This window comes from Rutilus rutilus (assembly GCF_951802725.1).
Source record: "Rutilus rutilus genome assembly, chromosome: 25".
Taxonomy (NCBI): domain Eukaryota; kingdom Metazoa; phylum Chordata; class Actinopteri; order Cypriniformes; family Leuciscidae; genus Rutilus; species Rutilus rutilus.
In genome coordinates, this window is record NC_140229.1 from 9,961,767 (window position 1) to 9,988,749 (window position 26,983).

Sequence of the window (26,983 nt, forward strand, 5' to 3'; positions counted from 1 at the left end):
GTGATAAAATGAGGAACATTTATCAGAATCAGTTATTCTTAAACTGATACTTGGTCCCCAATCCAGTCCAGATTTTAATATTCCTTGTTTTAGACGGTCTTAATCCATTTCTGACAGGGAACTTTGAGAACGTGTTGGAGGACTAACCCCAAAATAAATCAGTGATGCATCATTAATTTGCATCAAATTAATGAAGCACCACAGATTGTGCTAATGAGTGTACTTCTTCCACCCAGTCTGACACACACACACACACACACACACACGTTTTACATACTAGTGAAGACAGATGAAGTGGTTTTTATATTGAGGTGAAAATTTGGCCTTCATACAAACCTCTTGATATTCAAAGCAAAAATATGATTTGAATGTTTTTGAGGCTTTTAAATAGTGACAGACCTCTTCAAATGTCTTCACAAGGTTTTTTTGGACAAAACAAATCTGTAAACACACTCACTGCATGCATTTCAAAGAGAACTTGGTGAACTCAAAAACTCTTCAGTGTTTTTGGCAGGAAGCCATTTAGAACTAATCACTTCAATAATAATAGACTGAATGCTGAAAGTATTGACATCTAACAAGCTATAATTGATCTTTGTGTCGTTCCTGTAACATTAAACACCACATAGATCACACAGGGTCATGTTGACAAAAGTGCTTTTATTAAGAAGCACTTTTATAGGCTTTTTAAAACATCTTAATATTCACTGGCTACCTGGTGTTATTCAAAAACGAAATAAATTAATAACTAAATATTCATATAAATGCCTGAAAACAAACAATGACTGAGTTAATGAATAAATAAATAAATAGCCTAACGTTACCTGAGATCATTAGGCTACTATAACTAAATAACGCCACATTTTAAGTAGGTTCATTGAAGTGACTTGGTCATTTGACATTGTTTTCACTACACATAATGAGCGAGACCTAAGAAATTACTATTTCATGTTAAAATACGGTAGTGTTTATGTTTGTATCTGGCCGTGGTTCGAGTGCCATTAAAGGTCTGTCGGTGAGAAGATTCGGCGCGTTTCCACCATTACCTCAGCCCGCGCGCCTCCCACTTACCGTACTGCACTGGCTCAGGCGCGCGTCACAGCTACGCAAGCAGGCCGAGAGCCAATGAGCTCGCAGCGGCTCACGCGCTGTACTCCGCTCTGCTCTCCGCTGCTCCATTCATTGGAATCCGCGCTCAGCGAGTGCTGCTGCTTTCTGCCACCTGGAATAGCACTGTGTCTCAAGATGCTGCAATACGAAGGTAGGAGAGGCGGATTCAGTGCTCTTTTGCGGAAACTGGCATTTACTTTTCATGACGGAGATTGAAAGTGATGTTTATTCAACTGGGGTTGATGCCAGATCCAGAAGGATTTTTATTTGAAATGTATTTACATGTGAATCAGTATGTTATTTAATTAGTCTATAGGGGCGGCCGAGTATAGTGTCGATACACATTTTATTTAAACGTTTTAACTGAGTTTGTTTTCTCTCATGTCTCTCAAACTTGATATGATAATATAGGCTACTTGATATTCCCATAGCTATTTGTCTGCTATAAATAAAATAGTTTTGAAATCTACAATTTATCACTGGGCTGTAAATTAATGAGAATTTAGAATGTTTATGTCAACCCTCTTGCCATTTTAACAGCAAGTAACATTGGAAGCATGTATATGTATGTTTTATATGTTTATAAATATTAAATGACACATTTTTGACAGTAGCACCTGACATAATTAGTTTGGCCTAGTTCATGATTAATATTTTATCATTTTTATGTATTTAAAAATGCATTGCATGAAAACACATTGGTTTATTGATGTTATACCTTCACTATAAGCATTGACCTTTTCCATTCATTCATATGTTCTTAGCTGCTGCTTTTATTCACATTTAAAAGTGAATAAGAAAGAATATGTTGCAGTTAAAAATAATTTTTTTATTTTTGCAACCTATTTAAATTTTGATGGTCTGAATAAATTTAATGCCCTGGTGACATAGTAACAAGAGTGTTAAACTGACAAGGAATGATTCTGTATCAGCAAACAGAGGCAGTGGCCTGTGAATATGAAGCAGCTTGGTGTTGACTGAGAGTTTGGATCTTCTCAGTGGCCTGTAGTGCAGTCATGCCATGACTGATAGGCCTTGGAAGATGTGAGTGTGTAGGGATTTGTGCCACTGGGTGTGTGGCACTCTATCCAAAGAGGATTTGTTTAGGGATGCGAATGTGGGAATTAAGCAGGAGCAGCTGTGTGGGTGATTTCTTCTCTTCTTATTCACAGACAGGTTTTTAAGATCTCACTTTTTGAATATAAGAGCACTGGCAGCTTCCTGTGGTGCTTGGAATATTTGCTGAGTTTCATTCACAAACTTTGTGCACTTTTTTTTTTTTTTGTGTGAACTCAAGCATTTTCCTCTTTCCCCTTGTAGTGAATGGGACCCCAGCGAGTCAGCTGTCCACACCCCATTCTGCAAAGTCACCCAGTCCGTCTCCCACCAGCCCGGGGAGCTTGAAGAAACGCAGGGTAAGACAATATTCCGTCTTCAATCACCCTAATACACACACACACCATGTTTTTACATTAGCTCATATAAACATGATCCTCAGATCTTCTGCTGTCCATCTGGTGGATTTGATATCATCTATCATCTAAACCCAATTCTGCTGTGTTAAATTGTGTCCTTTATAAAGTGTTTATCCAGTGTATGGCGTGATTTGAGTGTTCAGGGGCCAGTTGCATAAACATAGCCGCTAACTTAAGAACTAGGATAACCAACTAGAAGTTTATTACGGCTAATCAGTCTTACTTTCCGAATTCAAATTAAACCAATTTACCTTTTTATGTAACTGACTTAAAAAAGTTATGACCAGTCTTGAATAAAAAATTAATGAATAACTTGTAGTCTAAGCAGTTTATGCAACCAGCCGCAGAACCTTCTCCACTTAGATAGAACATCCTTTTGCCCTCCGCCACCATCTCGGGCACTATATAACGCGCTCCTTCTATGTTCTCAGGAAATGGACAAGGCCCTCATTGACAGCACAGCTTAACTTCCCCACTTCTTCAAAGTGGCGCTAAGATCCACAGTCAATCCTTAATTTGGGCCACCACTTTTGGAGATTTTATGTGCTATTTCTGTCTCTAGTCGACTTTGAGTGTTAAAGTCCATGAATCATCCATGGAGAATGACTTCTGCTTGTAGTAGAGCAGCAATCATTAAGTCCAGGATCCAAAATTAACTTTTGCCATTGTCTGCCAATGGCGAGTATTTGAGAAAATTTACCATTAATACCATTAACAAGTATATTACATGATTTGAAACAAATTGTATGAACTATAGTCATATTCTCACTGATGTAAGTGATGCGAGCGATTCAATATTTCTTACCTGCCGTGAAGCTGTATTTTTCATGATTTGTATTTAACAATATATTTTATTTAGGTTTTTAGCATTTTTTCCCCTAGCAGTTTGACAAGTAGCGCAAGTTGTGTCACTTGCAGCATCATATTCGAGATGATATACTTGATTTGTGAAAGTTTTTAATCGATTGAATCGCTCGCATCGCTTACATCAGTGAGAATATGACAATTTGTTTCATATCATGTAAAATACTGTGGTTGTTTACCTGTCAATTGGCAAATAATGTTTTATTTACTGACCAAAACCAATTTTTACACACATTTGGTGCTTGGCGAGTGCGAATTTTGGACCCTGATTGGGACTGTATGGTGGAGAAAGAGAAATTGCATAATACATGCTGTTGAAGGAACATGCAACTCACCAGTTCATTTTTATTTGTTCATTTTTTTCACCAAGAAACACATTACCATTGGGTTTCAGAGGCCAGTTTGTGTGTGAGTGGGAAGAGTTTGTGCACGTGACACCAAAGTGTCTCTAATCCTGCAGTTGATAGACTAATGCAAAGAGGTTTAATGCAGTAGAAACTTCTCCTTCCCAGTCCAGTTTCTCTCAGGTTATAACATGAGCCTTAAACCCTAGTGATTACTCTGTCTCTCTCTTAAGAGTCTCTCTGTCTTCCATTCTTTCTGAGTGTCTGTCTATTCCTCCTTCTTCGCTCTCCATGACTAAGATGCACTACAGCATCTAAATGTCCACTACTGTATGTTGAGCTCTTGGGTCACTTCAGATCCAGCTGCAGGCAGTTAAAGTTCTTTTGTACAGCCAGTGAATTCACGTGCAGATATCGACCCATTATAGATTAATCTGAAACTGCTAGCCACTATCAAACTGGAGCTTTACTCTGACCTTAAATAAGGTTCTGATAGGCTCATAGAGAAACGTGTTATTTACATTAAATGTGCAGCATGTTCTTATTTCTTTCCTTTAGTTAGAGCCTTTCTCTTAAAAGTGCACTCCTGTTAAGGTTAACCCGTAAAGAAATGACATATACACTCAAATTTGGAACCATAATAAAAGCTAGTAGAATAATAAATGTTATTTTACATGGTTTGCCATATTGGTGCCACCATGTTGAGATCACATGACCAGCAGAATGCTACTTATTTTATCTTGGTAACCCTCCTATTATCACATAATTTCGCTCACAGAATAAATGAATTGTTGACTATAGCAATTCCCTCAGTAGCATTATAGCTGAAAACATTGCATGACATTGCATTGATTATTGGCTGCACCTTTAAGAGAAAGTGTTCGAAATTGTTCCAGATTGCATTAGAATTGGCAAAACTTCCTCTTGTGGAAAAGTCTGACTTTTCATGATTCAAAAAGTGATTGAGTCGACGTGCCGGCAGAGAGACAGCGACTCTGAGCACTTTGTGTTCACCCTCCACCCGCTAGGAAAGACTCTCAGATTCTCTTCATACTTTTCACTTATCTTGCACCGCAGCCTGAGCTCTTGAAGTTGGATGATCTCTCTGCGGTTTGATTCTGTCAAATGGCTTTGCTCTCAGCTCGTTGCTGTTGCAGAATGAGAATTTGGGACAGTCAGATCTGCCCAAAGCAGAGACGCATCTCAGCGTCTTTACAACCATCTCCTGCATAAGTGGGTCAGGCTTTGAAAACCCCCCAGTGGAGTTTTGTGAATGAAGGAGGGAGAAAAAACATTTACATAAATATGATACAAATGCAAAAGAACTGAATGTTCTCTCCTAAAAGGCTCCGAAGAAGCAGGCACTTCTTTATCTGGCTTATGAATTTATATGAGTCTACGAATGTTGTTATTGCTGCTTTGTAGTTTGGTTAGTCAATTAGCTTGCAGTGTATGCAAATACATTGCTAATGTGTGTAATTACAGCAGTTCTCCGCTAGCAATCCATTCTCCTGAAAATCCAAAGATTACCCATTACAAACTTCTCTGATTGCTTATGCTACAGTTTTAAATGACCTTACTGCTTCCACTTGAATGATTTAAACACTGATCATTACTACTGATTTATTATTAATTGGCTTTACCGCTCAAGCCTGCGCTGTGAATTGCATTCAACGCATGACCCACTTTCAGAAATGAGCCACACAAGAGTGGAGGATCTATACTGGGAATATATATGTGTGTGTGTGTGGCCTCTGTATCCTTAGGCATATCCCCTTCTTCGTCTCTTTTTTCCATGAACCCTCAGTTTCTCTGGGGAAGAACATGGAACACATGCGCATTTGATGCTATGGCAAAAAATACATTTTTAATCAATGTCAAAACACATCTAAAACAGTAATGAACCCTTTCAACGTGTGCTAATCCATCTCAGTCTGGGTAAACAAGATTTAATCGAGATAAATGAGGTTACAATTTCATTTGTATCATAGCTGTGAGATTAAATGGACATTTTGTTTGACATTTTTTTAATGGATGGTTAACTAGGTAGGCTGTGTGTTTTCTGTTGCGTAACATGAAAAGCGAGGCCATCAAGCTCAGCATCATTCTCAAAATCACACCTGTCTCTATCAGAGTTGAGTGCTGTTCAGGATTGAATTGAGAACGCATCTGTTCAGATTTGAGGTCGCAAACAGGATGCAGAATTCCTTCTTTCCTATTTTGTTGTTGTGAAGGATAAAGTATTCCTGTTCTCGTCATTGCAGTTCCACATCCTGTGGGCGTGGCCAATTCAATTCAAATTTTCATAAAAACACACTCTTCATCATCTCCATGATGATGTTCCTCAATCTGTCTGTTGGGTTGCATGCTCCTCACATTTTCCTTTGGTGTTTTCACACCTGTATTATTTTTCTTTTCTTTTTGGATGTTTAAATTGCATTGTGTGTGTAAGTGTGCATGTGTTTTCATTCATTCCATAAACATTGATATCTCAAGTAAAGTGTTTTAATTTTTGAGCGAGCCATTCCTTTAACTGGTCACTTCATATTCATTTCAGAAAATAGACACCTTGTTTTCTGTCTGATACCATGTAAATATTACCACTTCTTTTTCTCTGTCTGTGTAGTAGTTTTCTGTCCTCTTGTGTTCCATTGGCTCTCATTGTTTTTTTCTGTTTGTTGTACCTTATTGTTTTTGACTCTGCTCAGTACTCAGCTCCTGTATATCTTTGCTTTATTGTCAATCAAGCAGTTATCTTTGTTTTTCTATTAGTTTTGTATCATAATCTAATTCTTAGATGTTTTTTATGTGTATAAGGCATGTCATTTTCTGGTCATTGTTTTTAATGTGTTATCTAGACTTATGTTTTTTTTCCATAAAGCATGTCATGAAACCATTCCATCATGTACGTATGATTGCAGATGCTACATACATTAAAGAGTAAGTCTCTTTAGTACGAGTTCTTTACAAAATCATTTCGGTACTCTTCTGTTTATTTGGGACAGTTTGGCTCAGAGTTGCTTTAATCACATTTTATTTATCCCAGACTTTGCGGATGCCAAACCAATTTTACTTTTGTACTGCACAAAACGGTTTAATGATGGTCCTGCGTTTAAAAAACGAATTAATGCAGTCGGTCACAGAGTTAGTTAGATTATAGGTGTAGTTACCAAATGTCCTGAAGTGACTCTTGTGAGATTTTCTCACTTTGGTCTTAATGGAGTTGCAGCTAAGAAGCAAACCCTCAGAGATTCCAGAGAGAGAGAATGAGTAGCAGACTGATGAAAACATTGGATTAAATTTCCCTATTGCATCACCATCTCCACAAAACAAAATCATCTCAGGCATTAAATCAGTCATTCAAGCCATTATGTAATTGGTCTGAAGTCTATTTGTGTTATGAGCATCATAATTGCACAGATGCTGAATAACAGACTATTATGCAACCGAGTACTTACATTTATCAGAACATAATATCATAACATAAAATAGTGAGCCTACGTTCTGACGTACAACCCAGAAGCGCTGCGTGAACTCACTCAGAGGTCCACACAGACGAAAATGAATAGTTGAATAAAGCGCACAAAACGTATTCTCGTCGCTTGATAAACTTAAGGTTGAGCCACTGTAGTCACTTGGACTATTTTAACGATGTCTTTACTAACTTTTCTGAGATGGCAGATATCGATAACCTAGCAGCCTATGAAGGAGTGAGCCAGCTCTCAGATTTCATCAAAAAATATCTTACTTTGTGTTCCGAAGATGAACGAAAGTCTTACGGGGTTGAAAGAACATGAGGGTGAGTCATTACTGACAGAATTTTCATTTTTGGGTGAACTAACCCTTTAACATAACGTAATATTGATCAGTGGATTGAGATCATTAAATTAAACGAGAGGCAAATACAGAAAAAAAAGGTTTATTTTGTTTTGCTCCAGAGAAATTCTGTGAAAGCATGATCTGACCTAGCATTCAGCCAGGAAACAGGAAGATGCCTTATATGGGCTAGTCTCTGGCTGCTTCCTGTCTCGCAGAGGGAAAATATTATTAGTACGCTCCAACAGTTTCCATGGTAACAAGAGTTTTGACAGCGCTAGGACAAACTGTGATCTGAATGAAATAGAAAAAGGATGCGGAAACACACGCGCGCGCACACTCACTCTCTCGAGTCAAAGCTCTTTCTGATGACACTTAAACAGCCCTGCATCGCCCGTCTCATATGTATCCACTCAAACTGACATTATCAAACAGTGTGTGTGTGTATTGTAGGAGTGCTGACCCTCCCTGACCCATCCACTGTTTCGTCTCGGCATATTTGCGCTTCGTTCTCGCCATTAGCAGCAGCTCCTTACAGCGCCGCCGTCCCTGAGGTGCGACCGGGGCCGCAGTCCAATCAAATCCATTTGAGTTCGCCCAACAGCCAGGAAAGCGCGGTGCTCCCGGAGACATCTTTCCAATTACTCTCCGCGCGGACTTGAAAGGGTCCCTGCACCCTGACTGCCGGCAACCGGGAGCGAAAACCAATTTACAGAACAGCCAGTAACTCCGCTCACACTTGGTGCTTCCATGGAAACTAGCAAAGAAACACTGATGTGCTAACTGTCTTTGTCCTGCTGTGTTTAAAAGTGAGAATGAGAGGATTGTGTCCCGCGCGTGCCGACCGTCCTGACGGGAATAGCACAAGCGCCAGCTTGAGGATATCCAGCACACGTAGAAAGTGAGCAAAATACCCAGGGAGCGGGTTATCCTTTTCAGTGTTTTTAAAGTTAGGTGGTTTTTGGAGTTATCACAAACACACACTGACCATGTACTGCTATGCAGTTGGTGAGCATATGTGACGGCATCAAAATTTCATGTTGCGATAATTGCTGAAGCTTTCACCACGGTATACCGTATTATCACGATATTGTAAAAAGTTGCAAAAAAGTGTTGTCATACTGTAACAGGTTTACAACTTTTTTCTTATAACAAAAATAACTCTGAACATATAAATACAATAAAGCAATACACAGAAATGTATAAAGTACAACAAATGTTTCAGACAGATTGAAGTGCAAAAGACTTATAAAGAACAATAGATATCACTTTACAATAAGGTCTCATTAGTTAATGTCAGTTAATACATACATTAACTAACATTAACAATTAACAATAGCTATATTTGTTACAGAAGTTATTATTCTTTGTTAACCGTAGTTAAAAAATGATTACACTTTATTTTAAGGTATCTTTGTTACACTGTAATTATACATTTAAGTACTGAGTAATATTAAGTAACTACATATACTTACTATAGGGTTAGGATTAGGGGTTGGTTTGGTTTAGGGTTAGTTGCATGTAATTATGCATAATTCATAGTTATTACTAAAGGAACCGCATGCAACATGTAACATGTAACGTAACAATAACAGTGTACCAACAAATACATCTGATCATCATTTTCATATAAATAAAAATATAAAAATGTTTAAGTTTGAAAATAAATAGCCTATTAAGTCTATTTAGTGATGTGATGAACACCACTGCAAATACAAACATCTGAATGGCTGTTTGAAACTTAAATACTGTTCAGAAACAGAAAGTAGCACAGCTGCTTTGTTTATGGGGTTATCGGGGTAACGACTGCATTTCTGTCGTTCGATCAGCGGCATCTGCTGTCATAGAGTGAATGTGCATTTTCATTCAGCACATATTCTTCATTCGTTCCTCCATGCTGCTCATGCTTGCTGGGCTCGTTTACGTCAGAGTGATCGCATGCCTCTTTCTGACGCAGCATACAGCGGTGTTGTGCATTTTAACGGTTGATGGGAAAAGCATTCTAAAAATCGGAATAATTCGTAATAAATAATTATTCATGATATTTTGAAGTGCCCACCATAACAATATCGGGCATGCTTATAGTGGTTTCTGGTTTAATTGGATGTTCTCTTCCTCACAGGGATCCCAGCACAGTGGTTCCTCTCTGTCTCTGGCCTCTACCAAAGTCTGCAGTATGGATGAGGAGGAAGGTTCTGTGAGCGACGGTAAGAGATCAAGCAAAGCTGGTTTTTAGACCGTATTATTTTAGTATTATTTATATAATATTATAGGATTTTTTTATATTTTTAATTATATTTTGTGGTTTAAATTTGAGTAATTTTGACGTGTGCTTTAGTCATTTTTATTATTTATAGTAGTTTTTTAAAAATATTTCTATTTAGCTTAAAATTATTTTTATTTCAGTTTTAGTTTTAGGAATGTTAGTACTTCAACCTAAAAAATTTAAACAAATATTTTTAATTTAGCCTTGGCTACTTACTGGAATAATAAATAATTTAATTTAAGCTTTAGCAAAAACTATTTTTTTGTATAGTTTCAGCTTTAGTTAACAATAGCATCACTAGGTTTAGACTGTTAAGCACGGCAGTCAACTGACCATCCATGAAATATAAATGTATTCAGACTTCCTTACAAAGAGATCAAGGTCTACAGTAGGTTTGTGCTGTTCAAGAACCGTGATCTTATGCAGATATGACAGGTTGATGAATTTATTAATGAGAGTGCCCTTTACTAATGAAAGCTTTATATTAAACTCAGTGTCTTAAAAGTATGTCTGCAATGAAGGTCAACATTTGAAGGCTTTGCATAGGTGTTCATTATACAATCATTTCCGCTTCAATGTACACAGTGTAGCCGAATGTAACACACTAATGAAAGACACATGAGGTGTTGAACCAAATACATGTTTATCGTCTTGTTCTTTGAGCTGCGTTCAAAGAGATTCTCAGACTAGGAATGTTGGTCTGGAATCAAATGCTACCACTGCCTACAGAGATTTCAGTCATAAAAACAGATTCTGAATGAGGCCCACTCAGTCTTGCTCTAATTTTCTTCCTCACCGTCTGCAGCCGAGCCCTTGGAGGAGACGCCGATACCCGTAGTCCCGAGCTCCATTTCAGATCGGTACAAAGTCGGCCGAATGATCGGAGACGGGAATTTTGCGGTGGTCCACGAATGTGTGGAGCACTCGACTAGCAGGGCGTACGCTCTGAAGATCATCAACAAAGGCAAATGCAGAGGGAAGGTGAGATGTGAAAGCATTATGATATTGTCAATAAAATGCTTATATTTCTGTTTTTATGATGATTTATACAATATATTTTTATTCTAAATTTTTCTCCTACACAGGAGCATATGATCCAGAACGAGGTGGCTATCCTAAGAAGAGTGAAACATCCAAACATCGTGCTGCTGATTGAGGAAATGGACACTTACAGTGAACTCTATCTGGTCATGGAGCTTGTAAAGGTGTGTGCTGTAGTATTTTCGTGCACCTGAGGTGATGAAATTTCGCTTGTTTTACATGTCTTGTGGTGATCCGGATTAATTTTAGCTCTTGATGGTCCGTGAAATGGCCACCCTGTGCAGTTGTGCTGCCTGTGTTGAACTGAGCGTTATTTTAAGCTGCTGCTCCACTTAACTCGACTCTTTGAGGGGATTTCTGCCATGCGAACGGCAAACCAGGCCATCATGAACTTTCTGCCTGTTGTGTATAAACTCCTTGACCTCAAGAAAACTCTTGTGACGTAAATCATTTTCTGTATGTGGAAATACCACCTTGCTTTGAAACCGTTCCATTCCCAAACCTAGCTGTAGATGTGAAAGATACCTCAGACCAGGGCTGGGCAGAATGATGATATACATCATGGATACAATATAAAGGGTCTATCCACAGAGATTTTGCTATATTGTGGTATGTAAACACCAAGCCTAACTATGCTTACAGCCCATTCACAAAAATGATGGCTATAATCTATAAGTTCTGTTTATTATAAGCGTGCGCTGCAACATTGTCTGCCACTACATGTGGACTTCTCTATTCTCATAGGATTAGAATGATTATTAAAACTGGTACCTTATCACAGTTATCGTTCTTGGTGTTTATCGGCATTTAAAGGGATAAAGAAACATGCTTGAATGAAAAAAATAAAGAGCAAGAAGTGCTTGATGTTAAAATGATTTAGGGGCTGTTTACACAGAACGCATTTATGCAGTTTTTCCATTGTTTTTCTATTTAAAACGAGCAAGACAGACGTCTATGTGTCTTTTGCAGTGTCTCGCACATGCATTCTCGTTCATTCTGAAAACGCGGAGCTCAAGCTAAAAACTAGTATTTTTTAAGAACTCAGTGATGTACTCGCGATGATTGACACAAGCGCGCTCAGAGAAAGCCGCTTTCATACATCATGCAATCACAAATTCAACTATTTTGCGGATATGCGTTGTATCTGTGCATTAGGTAATACTGTGACAGCAGCCTAATATCCCAGACAGCAACATAATGTCGGCCCAGATCCAGCCCACATCTGGACCGTGTGGAATCCAAAGTGTACCGGATGTGGGCCGGATCTGGGCTATAAGCCCCTTTCACACAGAGATTACGGAAAATACACGTATAAAGTGACCCGGGATTTGACCCGGGTTCGTTTGATTTTGGTTCATTCACACTGCCAGTGATTTTCCGGAATCAGAGAGCGCGTTCACACACAACCCGTGTATGTCCCGGAAAGACACGTGACATCGATGTGACTTGTAATGTCTCAGCAGTGTCTTCAGTTTGCTTATGAGCTGCGATTTCTCTCTCGGGAAACCACGCTTGTGCATTTATTTCTCTGATTCGATCATAAACTTGCGCATTACGTACCGCTTCACAGCTGGCGAACGATCCCGCGCTTCAGCGTCATCACTGCGACACGGCATTATTACGGCTTTTGTTCACACAGCGCGCGTTCCGGGACTGAACACGGCAATGTTACTAGGTCCCCAACCCGGCATCGATGCCGGCATCAATCCCGGGTCGTGTTTGCGTTCACACAGAAGGCGTTCCGGCAATTTCCCGGGTTCAATGCGCTGTGTGAAAGGGGCTCTGCTGTGGTCTAAGCCATAAAACATGTTAAACATAAAACATGTTAAACAAATAAATTCAGTAGCATTAATAAGAATCAATGCATATTCAATTTCTTACTTTGTTCTTTGTTCTTATTTTTAGGGAGGAGATCTTTTTGATGCCATCACCTCCGCCAACAGATACACTGAGCGGGACGCCAGTGGCATGCTGTACAACCTAGCCAATGCTATCAAATACTTACACAGCCTTAACATCGTCCACAGGGACATCAAGCCAGAGAACCTTTTGGTAAGATATCAACACGCCATCCATCCTTTCCTTCCTTTCCAAAACATACTTCTGAGAGTGACATCCTGTGAAAATATCTGTTGTTGTCACATCCTAAAGATCACCAGCCTCCACAAACATGTGTTCCTGTGTGTACGTGTTGTGTAGAGGAAAGGAAGGGATGAAACTCACAGGTCTTGTGGGCTGGAACTATATAAGTGTGTTTGGAGAAGGAGAGATGATTGCTGCGAGATCTTTGACTGAGTCTAGACCAGCCACCTACTGACTGACTGCATACGTGTGATATCACTTCTGCAGTGGAAGAACTGAGATGTGACTCACACTTTGACAGTTCACAGACTGTACTGTTCCCCAAGGCTGCTCTCGTACGAACCTTTTACCAGACATCATTCATGAATCAACGGCTGATACGCAGCCACTTCCTCTACTGATTTAAGAGGGAAGCGTTGTTTAAGGCAAGACACCACAGGTGAATAGGGTTAAGCTTTTAACAAATAGATACCACCATACTTCAAGTTCCCCTGTTGATTAATCAGTACATTTAAACAATTGTTTTATATTATTAAATATTAAATAAATATTTAAATGAGGCATTATCTAAATAAATATGCACTAATTTGCATAAATGTCCAGAACATAAATCTGAACTTTAGATAAAGCAAGAGGCTCAAAATGCCTCTGTTTTTGTTGGTATATTAATTTAAAGGTTGAGTTACAGTGGAGATTTTGAGCATCTCTTTTTATCACTTTTTGTCAACAGCCAGATAAATATCTTAATGTTTTTAGGAATAAAATATGTAAATCAGGTGAATGATATATGAACATACCCCCTTGTAAAAACCTTCAGAATATAGATTGGAGAATTGTAATATTTTTGGAGTGGACAAATAGATAGTGAGTGTAATAACATACAATTTTAAATGTGTATTTTGGATGTCACTGGTCTGAAAAAAAGACAAGTTATGGAGGAAAAATACGCCAAAATCTCTAAATGGACCAGTGCATTAAAACACAATTAGTGTCTTGCCTTAAGCCCTGTTTATGAGCTAGGGAATATGTCTATAAATGCTGTGGATCTTACAATTGAAATGTGTTCAGGTAGCAGTAAATAAGACCCTCTGCTTCTCAAATTCACTCCAGTGAGCTGGAAATAGCCGTGCGCTGGCTCACATATGCGCTCACTCAGTCTCAGTGTGTTGAAGGTAATCGCTTGTGGCTGGAAGCATACGTGTAAATGCACCTTGCAATGCAGAATGAGGTTTTTTCATAATGCATCACTTTACATATTATATAACAACAAACAAAGCCAGCCAATCTTAGGATGCTCAATGGATTCCGTTCCTTTTTAGCATCAGCAGAATTTAGGTTAAAGACATTACATGCACAAATATCTGTTTATTTGAGGCGAGTGCATATTTTTGACACTGATCTGCACATTTGCTCACCTTGGGATTTTTGAGAGCCGGATATGTCATTTTCAGAGATTGCTTTGAAGGATCTAGGTTGGTTTTGCTCCCAGCTCTAATATCGTTCTTCGCTTTGATTCACAGGTGTACGAGCATCAAGACGGAAGCAAATCGCTGAAGCTGGGCGACTTTGGCTTGGCCACCGTGGTAGACGGACCCCTGTACACTGTCTGTGGAACACCCACATATGTAGCACCAGAGATTATCGCAGAGACCGGGTGAATATTTTAGCGTGTTTGCACAAATCTGGGCCATTGAATGTGTGATATTTTCATGGACTCGTGTGATGCTATTAAGCATACTGTTGTGATTGTTATGATCATATTATTTAGAATTATAAAGCTGAAAAGTATTAAGTATAGAGCAACACAACTAAAACAACACTTGTTTTCTGGATTGTAGGTATGGCCTTAAGGTAGACATCTGGGCCGCTGGAGTCATCACATATATTCTCCTCTGTGGCTTTCCTCCATTTCGTGGGTAAGTTCAGTGTGTATGAGAAAATGTGGCTTAGACAAATGTGAGATTATAATTTTTATGCTTTTCAAAGTTGTTTAAAAAAAATGCTGTAATTGCCATCAAAACGGTGAATTTATCAGTAGATGTCAAAGATTCATTCTTAAATACATTCTTGCTGGTATGTAGTGCACTTCGAGTAATGTAATCAAAGCTGTAAGGTTATGTAAGATGTTATTGCGCCTCCCTGTGGCTATCTGTGGTACTATCCACGAACCAAATGCATCGAGCTCCCCCTGTTGATGCATATTTGAAGTCGCATTCTCTATTTCAGGAGCACTGATGATCAAGAAGCTCTGTTTGACCAGATACTGCTGGGACAGTTAGAATTCCCTCTCCCGTACTGGGACAATGTATCCGACTCAGCCAAAGTAAGTAGAGTTTGTTTGGAATAAGCCATAATTAGTGGATTTTTCAAAAGACACATAACATTATAATAAATAATATTGTGTGTTTTAAGCAACATTATAAGCAACATTATTTGATATTAAAAATTATGTTTAAAATAATATGATAATAAAAAATATATGGGCTTTTTGGAAGCAAAATAATATGTTAATAAATTATATGTGGGCTTTTTAAAAGCAACATAATTTGATATTAAAAATATGTTTTTAAAAAAGCAAAATATGATTAATAATATTGTGGGTATTTTTAAAAGCAAAATAATATGATAGTAAATAATGTGTGGGCTTTTTAAAAGCAAAATAATATGATAAATAATATGTGGGTTTTTTAAAAGCAAAATAATATGATAATATTTGGGTATTTTTAAGAGCAAAATAATATGATAATAAATAATATGTGGGCTTTTTAAAAGCAAAATAATATAAATAAATTGTGGGTTTTTGAAAACTAAGATAATATGATAAAAAAAAAATATATATAATATAATATAATAATAAACAATATATGAGCTTTTTAAAGCAAAATAATATAAATAAATTGTGGGTTTTTGAAAACTAAGATAATATGATAAAAAAAATAAAAAAAAATAAACAATATATGAGCTTTTTAAAGCAAAATAATGTGATAAATAAAAAAAATGTGGGCCTTTTAAAAGCAAAAAAATATATAAAAATCTATAATTCTATATATTTTATTATAAATATAATTATATTAATAATATGATAATTTTGTGATTTGTCTATGATATATTATTTCTCTGACCAGGAAATAGTGTATCACTATAGACAAATAACGAAATGTACAATGTTTGAAATCAAATTTGAAAAACCTTACATATTATTATCATATTATTTTGCTTTAAAAACCTACTCACTTTTTCTTATCATAATGTTTCACTTTTAAAAAGCCCACATATTATTATTATTAATAATAACTTTTTGTTTAATGTGGTCACCAATTGAAGGTCATGAGTCTCAAATTGGACATCACTGTGTATTTGTTGGCATTGGGGTTTGGCAGTAACTCTGTGTCCCGTCCGTGTCCTCAGGAGCTGATCGTGTCCATGCTGCAGGTGGAAGTGGATCAGAGATACACAGCGCTGCAGGTGCTGGAACACCCCTGGGTCACTGTGAGTAATTCAGATTAAACTCATCTCTATGTGTGAATCTTCATTGATAAATTATAACAGACACAGTCTTAACACATTTAGTCCTCTTGTTTAATAACTACAGTAACTGATCGGATCAATGGCTGTTTCAGAATGACGGTCTGTCAGAAAACGAGCACCAGCTGTCAGTGGCAGGAAAGATCAAGAAGCACTTTAACACTGGGCCCAAGGCCAGCAACAACACCCCAGGAGTGTCTGTCATGACGGTAAGAACACACTCACACCAGACGCGGAATAAACATGAAAGATCAAACACAATGTGTGATGGACAGCTGAGGCAAAAGTTCAAACACTACAAATGATATACTTTTACTAACAGCTGAAATAGACTACAGCTGATGATTTGAGTTTATCGATAATGTTATCTGAGCTCCACTGATTTTTCTCCGCTTAGCTCGACCATGACTTTTCCATCCAGAGATCAGGGTCGTTGGATTTCTATCAGAACCCGGGAATGTTTTGGATAAGGTAACGCCACGTGTCCGCTGTAGCACGCCAGCCCCTGTCTTGTTGAACCCCAGTGAATCCTGCTCGTGTCATGATCAAAGATGGCCATCTACAGTCATTTAGCCCGTGTGTGTGAACGTTCTCAGTTCAGAATGTGCATGATTTGCTTCAGCATCATGGCGATTGACATATTTGTGTGTGCTCTTCACCTGAGTGTGCTGCTTGTGTCACTGTCCTGCTTCTAACCAGCTTCTCGTGATCTTCAACCTTGTGCATATACTCAGCAACCAGTCCCTCTGTTGCCCATAATGTTTATTTTGTTAGTAGAAATTCACTTTTAATATATTTATGACATGTATGTATTAATATTAAATTTACTCTACTGTAAAATGAAAATGATTTCTGAAGAATCATGTGACACTGAAGGCGAGTAATGGCTGCTTAAAATTCAGCTTTTTTAGAATAAATTACATTTTAAAATATATAAAAACAGTTCTTTTGAATTGTAATAATATTTCACAATATTACTGTATTTTTAATTAAATAAATGCAAAAAAGGTCATAAATACCTTTTTCAAAAACATTTAAACAGTCTTACTGACACCAGCCTTTTGAACGATAGTGTATTTACATTTAATTTGCTATTATTATTTAGATTATTTTTTTTAAATATGTTTTTAAATAATTTTCATTAAAGGGATAGTTCACCCCCCCCCAAAAAAAATTGTATGCTTTTTTTTCACCCTCATCATAATATTCCAATGTATATATAATGTCATGTCCAATGTCCAAACAGAATATGTCCAAGCTTTGACAAGCATCCACTGTCTTTGAGTTAAGATCTTTAGTCCTGGTTTCACAGACAGGACTTACATTAAGTCTTGGTTCAATTAGGACATTTAAGGAAGTGTCCTACTATCATTTGTTACTATTAAACTATTATTTGTCATATTTAGACAAAACAACGTGTTTTAAGACATGTCAGTGCAAGCTTCTTTCAGTTAAAACAGCTCAAACATGCATTTTAGTCTGGGACTAGGCTTAAGACTTGTCTGTGAAACCGGGGGCAAGTGTTTTTTAACTGACGAACATGGCGAAATCTGTTGTAATTAAGACTAAAGTTCCCCATTTCCTCCATCAGACCACCGCTCTTGATAAGGAGAGGCAGATTCTCAGACGAGGACGCCACCCGAATGTGAGCGCAGCTCCCTGGACCACCCAGCCGACCTGTAGCCTCCACATCCCAGCCTTTACGCCTCGTCTGTGCCCCGGTCTGCACCTCGACCCCACGTCCCAGCCACCCCTCCTCCCCAGTCCACGTCCCTCTCCCACCACCACCACCACCACCACCACCACCTCGCCCGAGTCTGAAGACTTTTCCGCCTGCTCCACGGAGACTGTTCGCTCCCTCTTCTCCCCTTTCTAGCATCGAAAGGAAAGAGAGCGAGTGGAAAGGGCACTAAAAGAGGAGAAGGGTTTATGAGGATTCGGAACGCGGCCCGAGTGGACCGATGAACTGAACTGAACCATTTTGTAATCTGATCACATAAAGGTGCAGGGAACATGATGACCGTCAAGAAGGGTTTCTTGTTTATTTATGGTCATTATAATAACCTTTTCATTTATTTATACATATTGAAAACATATTCTTTTTTTATTCAAGTTAAATAATGTCCTCTTTTTCTGTTGAAGCACCTTAGAAATGTGATGTTTTTATTGGTCCGGTATTGTTCATATGCTCCAGAAGGAAACTGTAAGGACACTGTAACTGATTAGCTATTGGCATTCCTGGTAATTAGTATCCCGTGTTCCCAAAAACCTTTTCGAAGCAGACCGAAAACGATTTGAATTGCCGATACCCGGACTTCCTTCCCTTAGTGGTTACAGTACTTGACGCACAGCACTTGTTCATACGTGAGATGGGGACCTTGTTTTGTAATCAGTGTAAATAATATAATTTCAATTATTTTGATATTGACAATATATTTCTTTATCTTATCTAGAAAGTGTAAGTCACATTTAACCATTTTTGCAGTTTTAAAGTATATGGAACATAAGCACAAATGCATTGTGGGAAAGACTTAAGCAACATTCCTTGATACAGGGTCAGCTCTTGGAAATACAAATACCGGTTCGTTCTGATTAATTCCATTTCATTAATGCAGGACATTCATTCAGCGGTGCAGTGTAATGAGAAGTCAGGAGGTCAGATTAGAGTTGAGTGTTCCTGAAGTGCTGTAAGAGGTGTTCTAGTAACTCATAGCCCTGCTTACGGTGTCATTGTATTCTTTCATTAGTGCATGGAATACAGAGTGGCTCTTACATTATAATTTGAGACATTATCTTATTAAAAAATACATTTTAACCTCATTTCGTTGTTGTGTATTGATACTGTTTGACCCATTTATTTTTTTATTTCACGGTGACCTCCACCACTAGGGGGCGATAGGATCAGGCAGGTTCCTATTGCAAAGTAATAAGGATACATTCTCCCTATCCACTGTAATAAAAAAAAATATATATATCATTTTAAGCACTTTGGTGTCCATTTGTAAATTAAATGTGTCTGACTTTCGGTCTCATCCGCTTCCAATTATTTTTAGCTGCCTTGATTTTTTTTTACCATATTATTTTAATGTATTGTCGAAACTGTAAACACTGGTTTGTAGAGCAAATAGCTTTACTGTTTCTGCACTTTAATTATTCAGTAACTTAGTCTCTGTAATTATTAAATTATATCTGGATAAGGTAATTTCCCTGACAGCACACGCACATCACGGAGACGTCTATTTGATGTGCGTGTTTACATCTGGAAGACGTTTTTTGTTGTTGTTTTTTTGGGAGTTTTTGCTCATTGTTTCCTGTCAGATGTCAAATAGATGTTTAGAAAATGTCTTTAAGATGTTTATGATTTAGAATGCATGTAAAACTGACATCTCAAAGACGTCTATCAGGTGTTAGTAAACTGCAGATGCTTTCCAGATGAAGTGATCTTTAACAGACATCTTGCAGACGTACATCCAATTGTTTCTGATATGTTTGACTACACGCTGCAAGACATAACATGCACATCTGCATAAACAGATGAGGCAAAAAGTCAAAGTACTAGCTTGTGCTTGGAGGGACGCTAACTCATCAAGGTTAAAAAAAAAGAAAAGAAAGAAGTGACAAAGATGCGACCTCTCTCTCCCCATTTTCGCTACCATAGCAAAAAAACAAAGTGTTGTATAAACACCCCCTTTAACCTTCTGACGTCTTTTATAAATCACTTTTTGTCAAAGTTCAGCACTGTTTTGTACAGAAGTATGAAGTAGCAAGAGTTTTCAAAAATGCATCAGATCTACATGAATCATTATCACACAAATAACTTATTTTAAATTCTCTCTAATGTAAACCTAACGCCTATTCACAAACAACCCCCCCCAATATTTAAATCTATGCATTACAACCCCCCCAATATTTATCACATGAAAAATATGCAGACCCAAACTTCAACCCCCCCAATGTTCAAACCAAATCTACGCCCTTGTGTATATATATATATATATATATATATATATATATATATATATATATATATATATAAGTAAAGCTCATTTCTGTTTTTTTTTTCACTTTGACTTCACTGTTCTCATGCATTGCTTTACATTTCCCGTCTTTTTCTGTTCTGCGCACCAGAACAGGTTTCCCTCCGCTGTTCACTTTGGTCACGTGACTGTGTAATTTAATTTCATACAAATAATTGTAATGTCAAAGGCTGAGCGGTTCATATGTACCCACTTGATAATAAAACATATTTTTGAACTAATTTAAAATGCTAAACAAAAGTTAAATAAAAATATTGCCTCATTTTTTTACAAATAAGCTTTTGATTATTTATAACGTTTTATTTACATTATAACAATAAAATATATTTGACCAAATAAATATTTTGAACGCTGACGTCTGCATGATAAAGCTGATTAAGCAAACAAAACAAACTAATCGATATTATCACTAAATGCAATAAACCATCTGTGCATGTGTATGTATTCTTTTTGGACATTTTGAACGCATCCATCATAAAAAATATAATAAAAACAAGAGAAGGTGACCACTGAATTCATGACTGTCAAGACGTGTTTAAAGAAAAAAATACGAATAACTCAAAAAGATGTTTTGGCTTGTTTTATTGTAAATACGACAAAAAGGAAACAATTTTATTTTACAGTTATTGATCTATATATTGGCATGAATTAATATTTAAACATTTTAAGAGACACCTGTGACATTCTGGCTTATTCAAGTTGCAGCAAATGCATGAAACAGCAGGTGGGGACGGAATTTAAAAATTACATCTGAATCAATCAAATAAATCATCTACTAGTGACTTCCTGCCAATAAACTATTCCTCCTCTCCTCTCCACAAACGATGCAGACAAATAAAATAAAGTAATAAATTAAAATTATATGCAATCATCATGATCAGATACATCTTGCAAAATAAATTAACAAAAGATATTTAGCAAATGTACAAATCAAATCAAATGTACAGTACTGACCACTCACCTACACGGAGACAGACCTGCATGTTATGTATGCGCCTCTGTCTCATCTATATTCACGTCCAATGGCCAATGCCAAGGCAGATCAACAAATTCTTTGCATAATTTGTTCATTTCTCAATTCCATTTTAGCTTCCAGCTGACTAGTAATTGCACCTCTGTAGTAAAACGACTATATTTCAGTATCATAGTGTTGCTGATTGAAAAAATATCCTTCTCACTCTTTTCTCTCACGCTTTTTAGGAGGGGGATGAAAAAAAATAAAATCTCAGTATGCGTGTATGCGGATTTCAAATATCTTAATCCACGTATTAAACTGCGTTTCCGCAGTCACTCTTGGCTACAAGGATATTGCTTACTGTGGCTGTGGTTGTACAACGTAATCATCACATATGATTATAATATTAATTATTTAAATACAACAAACATCAATGCACAAATTATACAATGGAGAATGGGCCTAAATATGGTAGTAAACGAACAAAAAAAATCCTAACACGTCGATAAATCATGGGATGTTACCGGTGCAAAGTGTCTGATACAAAAACTTCAACATTAATCTTTTTTTTCTCTCATAAATAATGAAACGTGTGAGTGAGGGAGGGTTTCTTTTTCTTTTTTTGTTGCTTTTTTTCTCCTCTTTATTTTCTTTTTTATGGCCCGCTTACATGCCTGGCTTTCCTAACCATCACAATATTTACATATATGACAAAACAATTACCAAATATACAAAGAGGAAAGAGAAGCTTGTTTCCCGTCAGATCAGTTCGCTTCCTCCCTGTGAATCGGCAGGCCTTCGTCGTCATTTCGTTGGAACTACACAATATCTTACAGCAAGTCATTAATAAATTAAAGGTGATGGGATCTTCCGTAATGGAGAGCGAGCGGGAAGTATGATTTTTATCCCCTTGCAGTGAAGAACTGCGCCGTTGCAGTTCGTATTTACAAAGATTAAGTTCACCGTTGCGTCTTAATCTCATCCCAGAACCCCTCCCTCCGTCAACCCTCCCGAAAAACCTCAAAGCCTCTTCTGCTGGGAACTGCGCTACAGTCCACATCCAGTCCTGCCGTCCTCCTGGCTACGATCCTGTACGATGATCTTTGCAGACAAAAGGACTTTAGGCAATTCATCATAGTATGTGGGGAGTGAAGGACAACCTTAAAGGTCTAAGTAACGTTAGAGATATGTCTTGTGTTTTCATCTGGGATTGACTCCACCCTGAACTTAAAGGGACACACCATCAACTGTCTAGCAGGATATGAACTCGACCCTACTCACTGCTTCATCTGCGAGCCCTAAACAAGGTCCCTCTCTCCTCCTGTCTCTGTCTCAGTATCTGTTCTGATGTTCGTAGTGCCATCGATTGAAATCAATGTTAAACGCCACAATGCTGCCCGACGCCATCCCGGTGATCAAAGTCCTGCAAATAGAAAATATAGAAAATGCATTCGTTTGAAAAATTATACATTTCCATAACATATATGTGACCCTGGATCACAAAACCAGCCACAAGTCGCACGGGTATATTTGTGGCAATAGCCATTGTACGGGTCAAACTTATCGATGTTTCTTTTATGCCAAAAATCATTAGGCTATTAAGTAAAGATCATGCAATCCAGATTATCAAATAGTTGCATCTCGGCCAAATATTGTTATATCCTAACAAACCATACATCAATGAAAAGCTTATTTATTCAGCTTTCATGACTGGTTTTGTGGTCCAGGGTCACATATTATGTATATATTATGAATGTTATGTATATAATAAATAGTTAAAACGACTGTCCTTATCCCCATATATATATATATATATACAGTGCTATGCATAAGTTTAGGCAACCATGCTAAAGTTGACTAAAAAGAGGAATAAAAAATCATATTTTGCAAATTTAACTTAATGCCTTATTTTAAAAAATTAGGAAAAATCCAACCTTTAAGGACACCAATTTTCTTTGTGAATGAATAATGTATCGTAAATAAATAAATGTTCTTCCTTAAAAAACAGGGTGCATAAGTTTGGGCACCCCTATGTTAAATTCCCATAGAGGCAGGCAGATTTTTATTTTTAAGTATTTTTTTTTTTATTTTTTTTTAGGATACTATGCATCCTGATAAAGTTCCCTTGGCCTTTGGAATTAAAATAGCCCCACATCATCACATAGCCTTCACCATACCTAGAGATTGGCATGATTTTATTTCAGTTAGCCTAATAGCTAGTTTGATTTGCATTGAGAGATGATCTTATGGAAAGTACTCCATGCCAATCTCTAGGTATGGTGAAGGCTATGTGATGATGTGGGGCTATTTTAATTCCAAAGGCCAAGGGAACTTTATCAGGATGCATAGTATCCTAAAAAAAAAAAAAAAAAAATACTTAAAAATAAAAATCTGCCTGCCTCTATGGGAATTTAACATAGTGGTGCCCAAACTTATGCACCCTGTTTTTTAAGGAAGAACATTTATTTATTTACGATACATTATTCATTCACAAAGAAAATTGGTGTCCTTAAAGGTTGGATTTTTCCTAATTTTTTAAAATAAGGCATTAAGTTAAATTTGCAAAATATGATTTTTTATTCCTCTTTTTAGTCAACTTTAGCATGGTTGCCTAAACTTATGCATAGCACTGTATATAGTTGAGGTATGCTCACCTCTGGTCATGGGATAGGTCCATAGCCCTGATGCCTGCATCACATCCGGGGTAAATATACAGCTGCTTAAAGTCACAGGCCTGCCAGACTTCAACAACACCGTTATCACCTCCTGTTACCAAGTTCTGACCGTCACTGCTCAACAGAATGGCCTGAGGGGAAATAAAGTGAAGATAAATATGGAGACTGTTTCTGTTCAAACGTGTATTTGTTTCTGTTCAAACGTGTATGTCTCCTCTTACGCGTGTGGAGTCATTGATCTCCATCTGGGCCAGGAGTTTTCCATTAATGCTGAAGTTACAGAAGTGTCCTCTCTCATAGTAGATGATACAGTGGCCCTCACTGGACACAGAGATCAGACGGGGCTGGAGGCAGTTCTCGGGGCCCTCAAGGGCCCGCAGTAAATCTCCTGTGATGGTGTGCACCAAACATGGCCCCTCTGTAAAACAAGAACATCAAGAACAGATCAATTCTGTCATTAGACACAGACATTGAAATAATTAAGAAATAAGAAAGTAATAATCATTTTAAAAAAAAAATCTTTATTTAACTCTTTCCCCGCCAGTGTTTTTTTTTTTTTTTAAGTTGCCAGTTTTTTTTTTAAGAAAGAACAGACCCTCTGCTTAAAAAACTAGCTTAATGCATTCTTTTTTTTTTTTTTTTAGCAACATTTTGAGCAAACAGCTGAGAAAATTATGTTTTTGTCAAAGAATCTGGATCGGATTCATAACGATGATCAACACACAGATGGAGTAGATTGAGTCACAGTCCTGTAGCTCGTCCTGGGTCGACATTTCATTCAGTAACATTAGGCAGTTTTGATTTATATGCTGTTTCTTTCTCACACAGGTTTTGATCAGGAGATTCAGTACTCTTTCAGAAGATGCGTGATAGCGCCCCCTACCGTATGACAGTGAAAACACGGAAAGCCGGAAAATTCCGTCAATGGCGGGAAAAGAGTTAAGATCTGCAAAGGGTTTATCTATGCATTCTCTTGCAAACCAATTCTAGTCTGAAAATAGCTCATTTCAGATATGCTATTATTCAGACTGCTTCCTCTCCGACTGACCTTTGGCCCCACTGATGACAAGTCCCAGTTCAGCACACACTGACACACACACCACCTCATGGTCATGGCCTGTCAGAACCGCTCTAGGTGCTGGATAATCACCTACAATACAACACACAGTCAGGTTCTGGAATCTTACAAATCTACTCCATTAACAGCCACATAACTAAAACTCATGTCATGGAATAAAGAGGAGAGAAAATGCAACAAACAGAAATCTTTGTTAATATATTTAGAAAGAATTTTTCTTGTAGTTTAATCTCAATATAAGCCAAATAAATATCAAAATATGTATGTGAAATCATATACACTACAGTACCACCCAAAAGTTTGGGGCAAGTAAGATAAAAAAAAAAATAATGATAATGCTTTTATTCAGCAAGGAAGCATTAAATTGATCAAAAGTGTCAGTAAAGCCATTTATAACTACAAAAGATTTATACTTCAAATATTTGCTTTCCATTTATCAAAGAATCCTGAAAAAAATTAAATAAAATAATAATAATAATAATAATAATAAATAAATAAATAAATAAATATATATATATATATATATATATAATATATATATATATATATATATATATATATAAAATGGTTTCCATAAAAATATTAAGCAGCACAACTGGTTTCCAACATTTATAATAATATGAGAAATGTCTCTTGAGCAGCAAATCAGATATTAGAATGATTTCTGAAGGATCATGTGACACTGAAGACTGGAGTAATGATGCTAAACATTCAGCTTTGCCCTCATAGGAATAAATTACATTTAAAATAATATGAAAATAAAGTTATTTTAAATTGAAATAATATTGTACAATATTACTGTTTTTATTGTATTTGTGATCAAATGCAGCCTTGGTGAGCACGGAGTTCTGTTAATCAAAGCAATGCTCATGTGCACAGGCTCAGTCGGTTAAAAGCATTGTGCTCACTGTTGTTGGGATTGTCTCCGATGATGTGGTGTCGTCCGCTCCAGTACCACAGCAGAAGGGTCGCGTCTCGTGAGCCGGAGACGATGTAGCAATCGCCCCCAATGTAGGACTCCGATCGCGCAAGACAAGTCACCACATCCCAGTGGCCAAACACGATCTGAGTGAGCTTCCCTGAATGAAGAGTGACGGGGTCAGCACATGTTCATTGCAGTAAAGAGTGAAAGTATTTTATATGTGCTACTTGGCATACGAAATCACCAAAAACACGCACCTGTCTCGGTGGAGTAAACACGGAAACTCTTGTCCCAGAATCCACACGCCAGGATGTAGCGGTTGTCGGCTGTCACCACAAAGCAGTGCGTGTTGATCTGGATGCTTTGATCCACCAAATCTGTGATCTGCCTTTTAGTAATGCCAGAGTTATTGGCTGGGAAAGAAAACAGACCATGCGTGAATATTCTGAGTTTAAAAAAAGACCCTTTCAAGGAAAATCTGTTTACTCGGCAGCCATATTTGCAATACCTCCGGGCAGATATTTCAGCATCCAAGACCAAATCCTATCAATTTGAATGAGTAAATCCTGAAATCTCAAAAACTGCTTGCCATACTCACATTTAAATTACATATTTCATATCAGCAACAAAGTCCGACACGAACTGTCCCATAAATGTTGTTTCTTATGCTATTTCAGTCATATATGCAACTGGAGCTTCCAACAGCAGCTGCAATGATGCAATCACTTTACCAATTGGTGATTGGTTCTTTCACTTAGAAAGGCGGGACTTATTCCGCCATATTGCGTGTTGC

General features: G+C 37.4%; 2 protein-coding genes across 13 annotated transcripts in view; one reads left to right on the plus strand and one right to left on the minus strand.

Annotated features, from left to right (window-relative positions):
• Positions 1-19,482, plus strand: part of dclk1a (doublecortin-like kinase 1a) — a 54,385-nt gene extending 34,903 nt beyond the window's left edge. The window contains exons 1-13 of one of the 3 annotated variants that reach the window (XM_084400801.1): positions 1,196-1,261; positions 2,431-2,525; positions 9,732-9,816; positions 10,681-10,856; positions 10,961-11,080; positions 12,822-12,968; positions 14,519-14,652; positions 14,837-14,914; positions 15,225-15,321; positions 16,407-16,487; positions 16,619-16,732; positions 16,921-16,994; positions 18,115-18,299. In XM_084400801.1, coding sequence (XP_084256927.1) covers positions 1,246-1,261; positions 2,431-2,525; positions 9,732-9,816; positions 10,681-10,856; positions 10,961-11,080; positions 12,822-12,968; positions 14,519-14,652; positions 14,837-14,914; positions 15,225-15,321; positions 16,407-16,487; positions 16,619-16,732; positions 16,921-16,994; positions 18,115-18,172 — 1,275 coding nt within the window. In that variant the 5' untranslated portion in view covers positions 1,196-1,245 and the 3' untranslated portion in view covers positions 18,173-18,299. Of the gene's footprint in view, positions 1-1,195; positions 1,262-2,430; positions 2,526-9,731; positions 9,817-10,680; positions 10,857-10,960; positions 11,081-12,821; positions 12,969-14,518; positions 14,653-14,836; positions 14,915-15,224; positions 15,322-16,406; positions 16,488-16,618; positions 16,733-16,920; positions 16,995-18,114 lie in introns of those variants that run through there. The other 2 variants (XM_084400800.1, XM_084400802.1) reach the window with 2 other exon arrangements.
• Positions 19,483-21,125: 1,643 nt separating this feature from the next.
• Positions 21,126-26,983, minus strand: part of nbeaa (neurobeachin a) — a 130,444-nt gene continuing 124,586 nt past the window's right edge. For all 10 annotated transcript variants that reach the window (XM_084401283.1, XM_084401282.1, XM_084401279.1 and 7 more), the window contains 6 exons: positions 26,448-26,603; positions 26,177-26,347; positions 25,239-25,340; positions 24,412-24,608; positions 24,170-24,321; positions 21,126-22,938 (listed from right to left, as the gene is read on the minus strand). In XM_084401283.1, the coding sequence (XP_084257409.1) occupies positions 22,848-22,938; positions 24,170-24,321; positions 24,412-24,608; positions 25,239-25,340; positions 26,177-26,347; positions 26,448-26,603 (869 nt within the window). In that variant the 3' untranslated portion in view covers positions 21,126-22,847. The remainder of the gene's footprint in view (positions 22,939-24,169; positions 24,322-24,411; positions 24,609-25,238; positions 25,341-26,176; positions 26,348-26,447; positions 26,604-26,983) is intronic.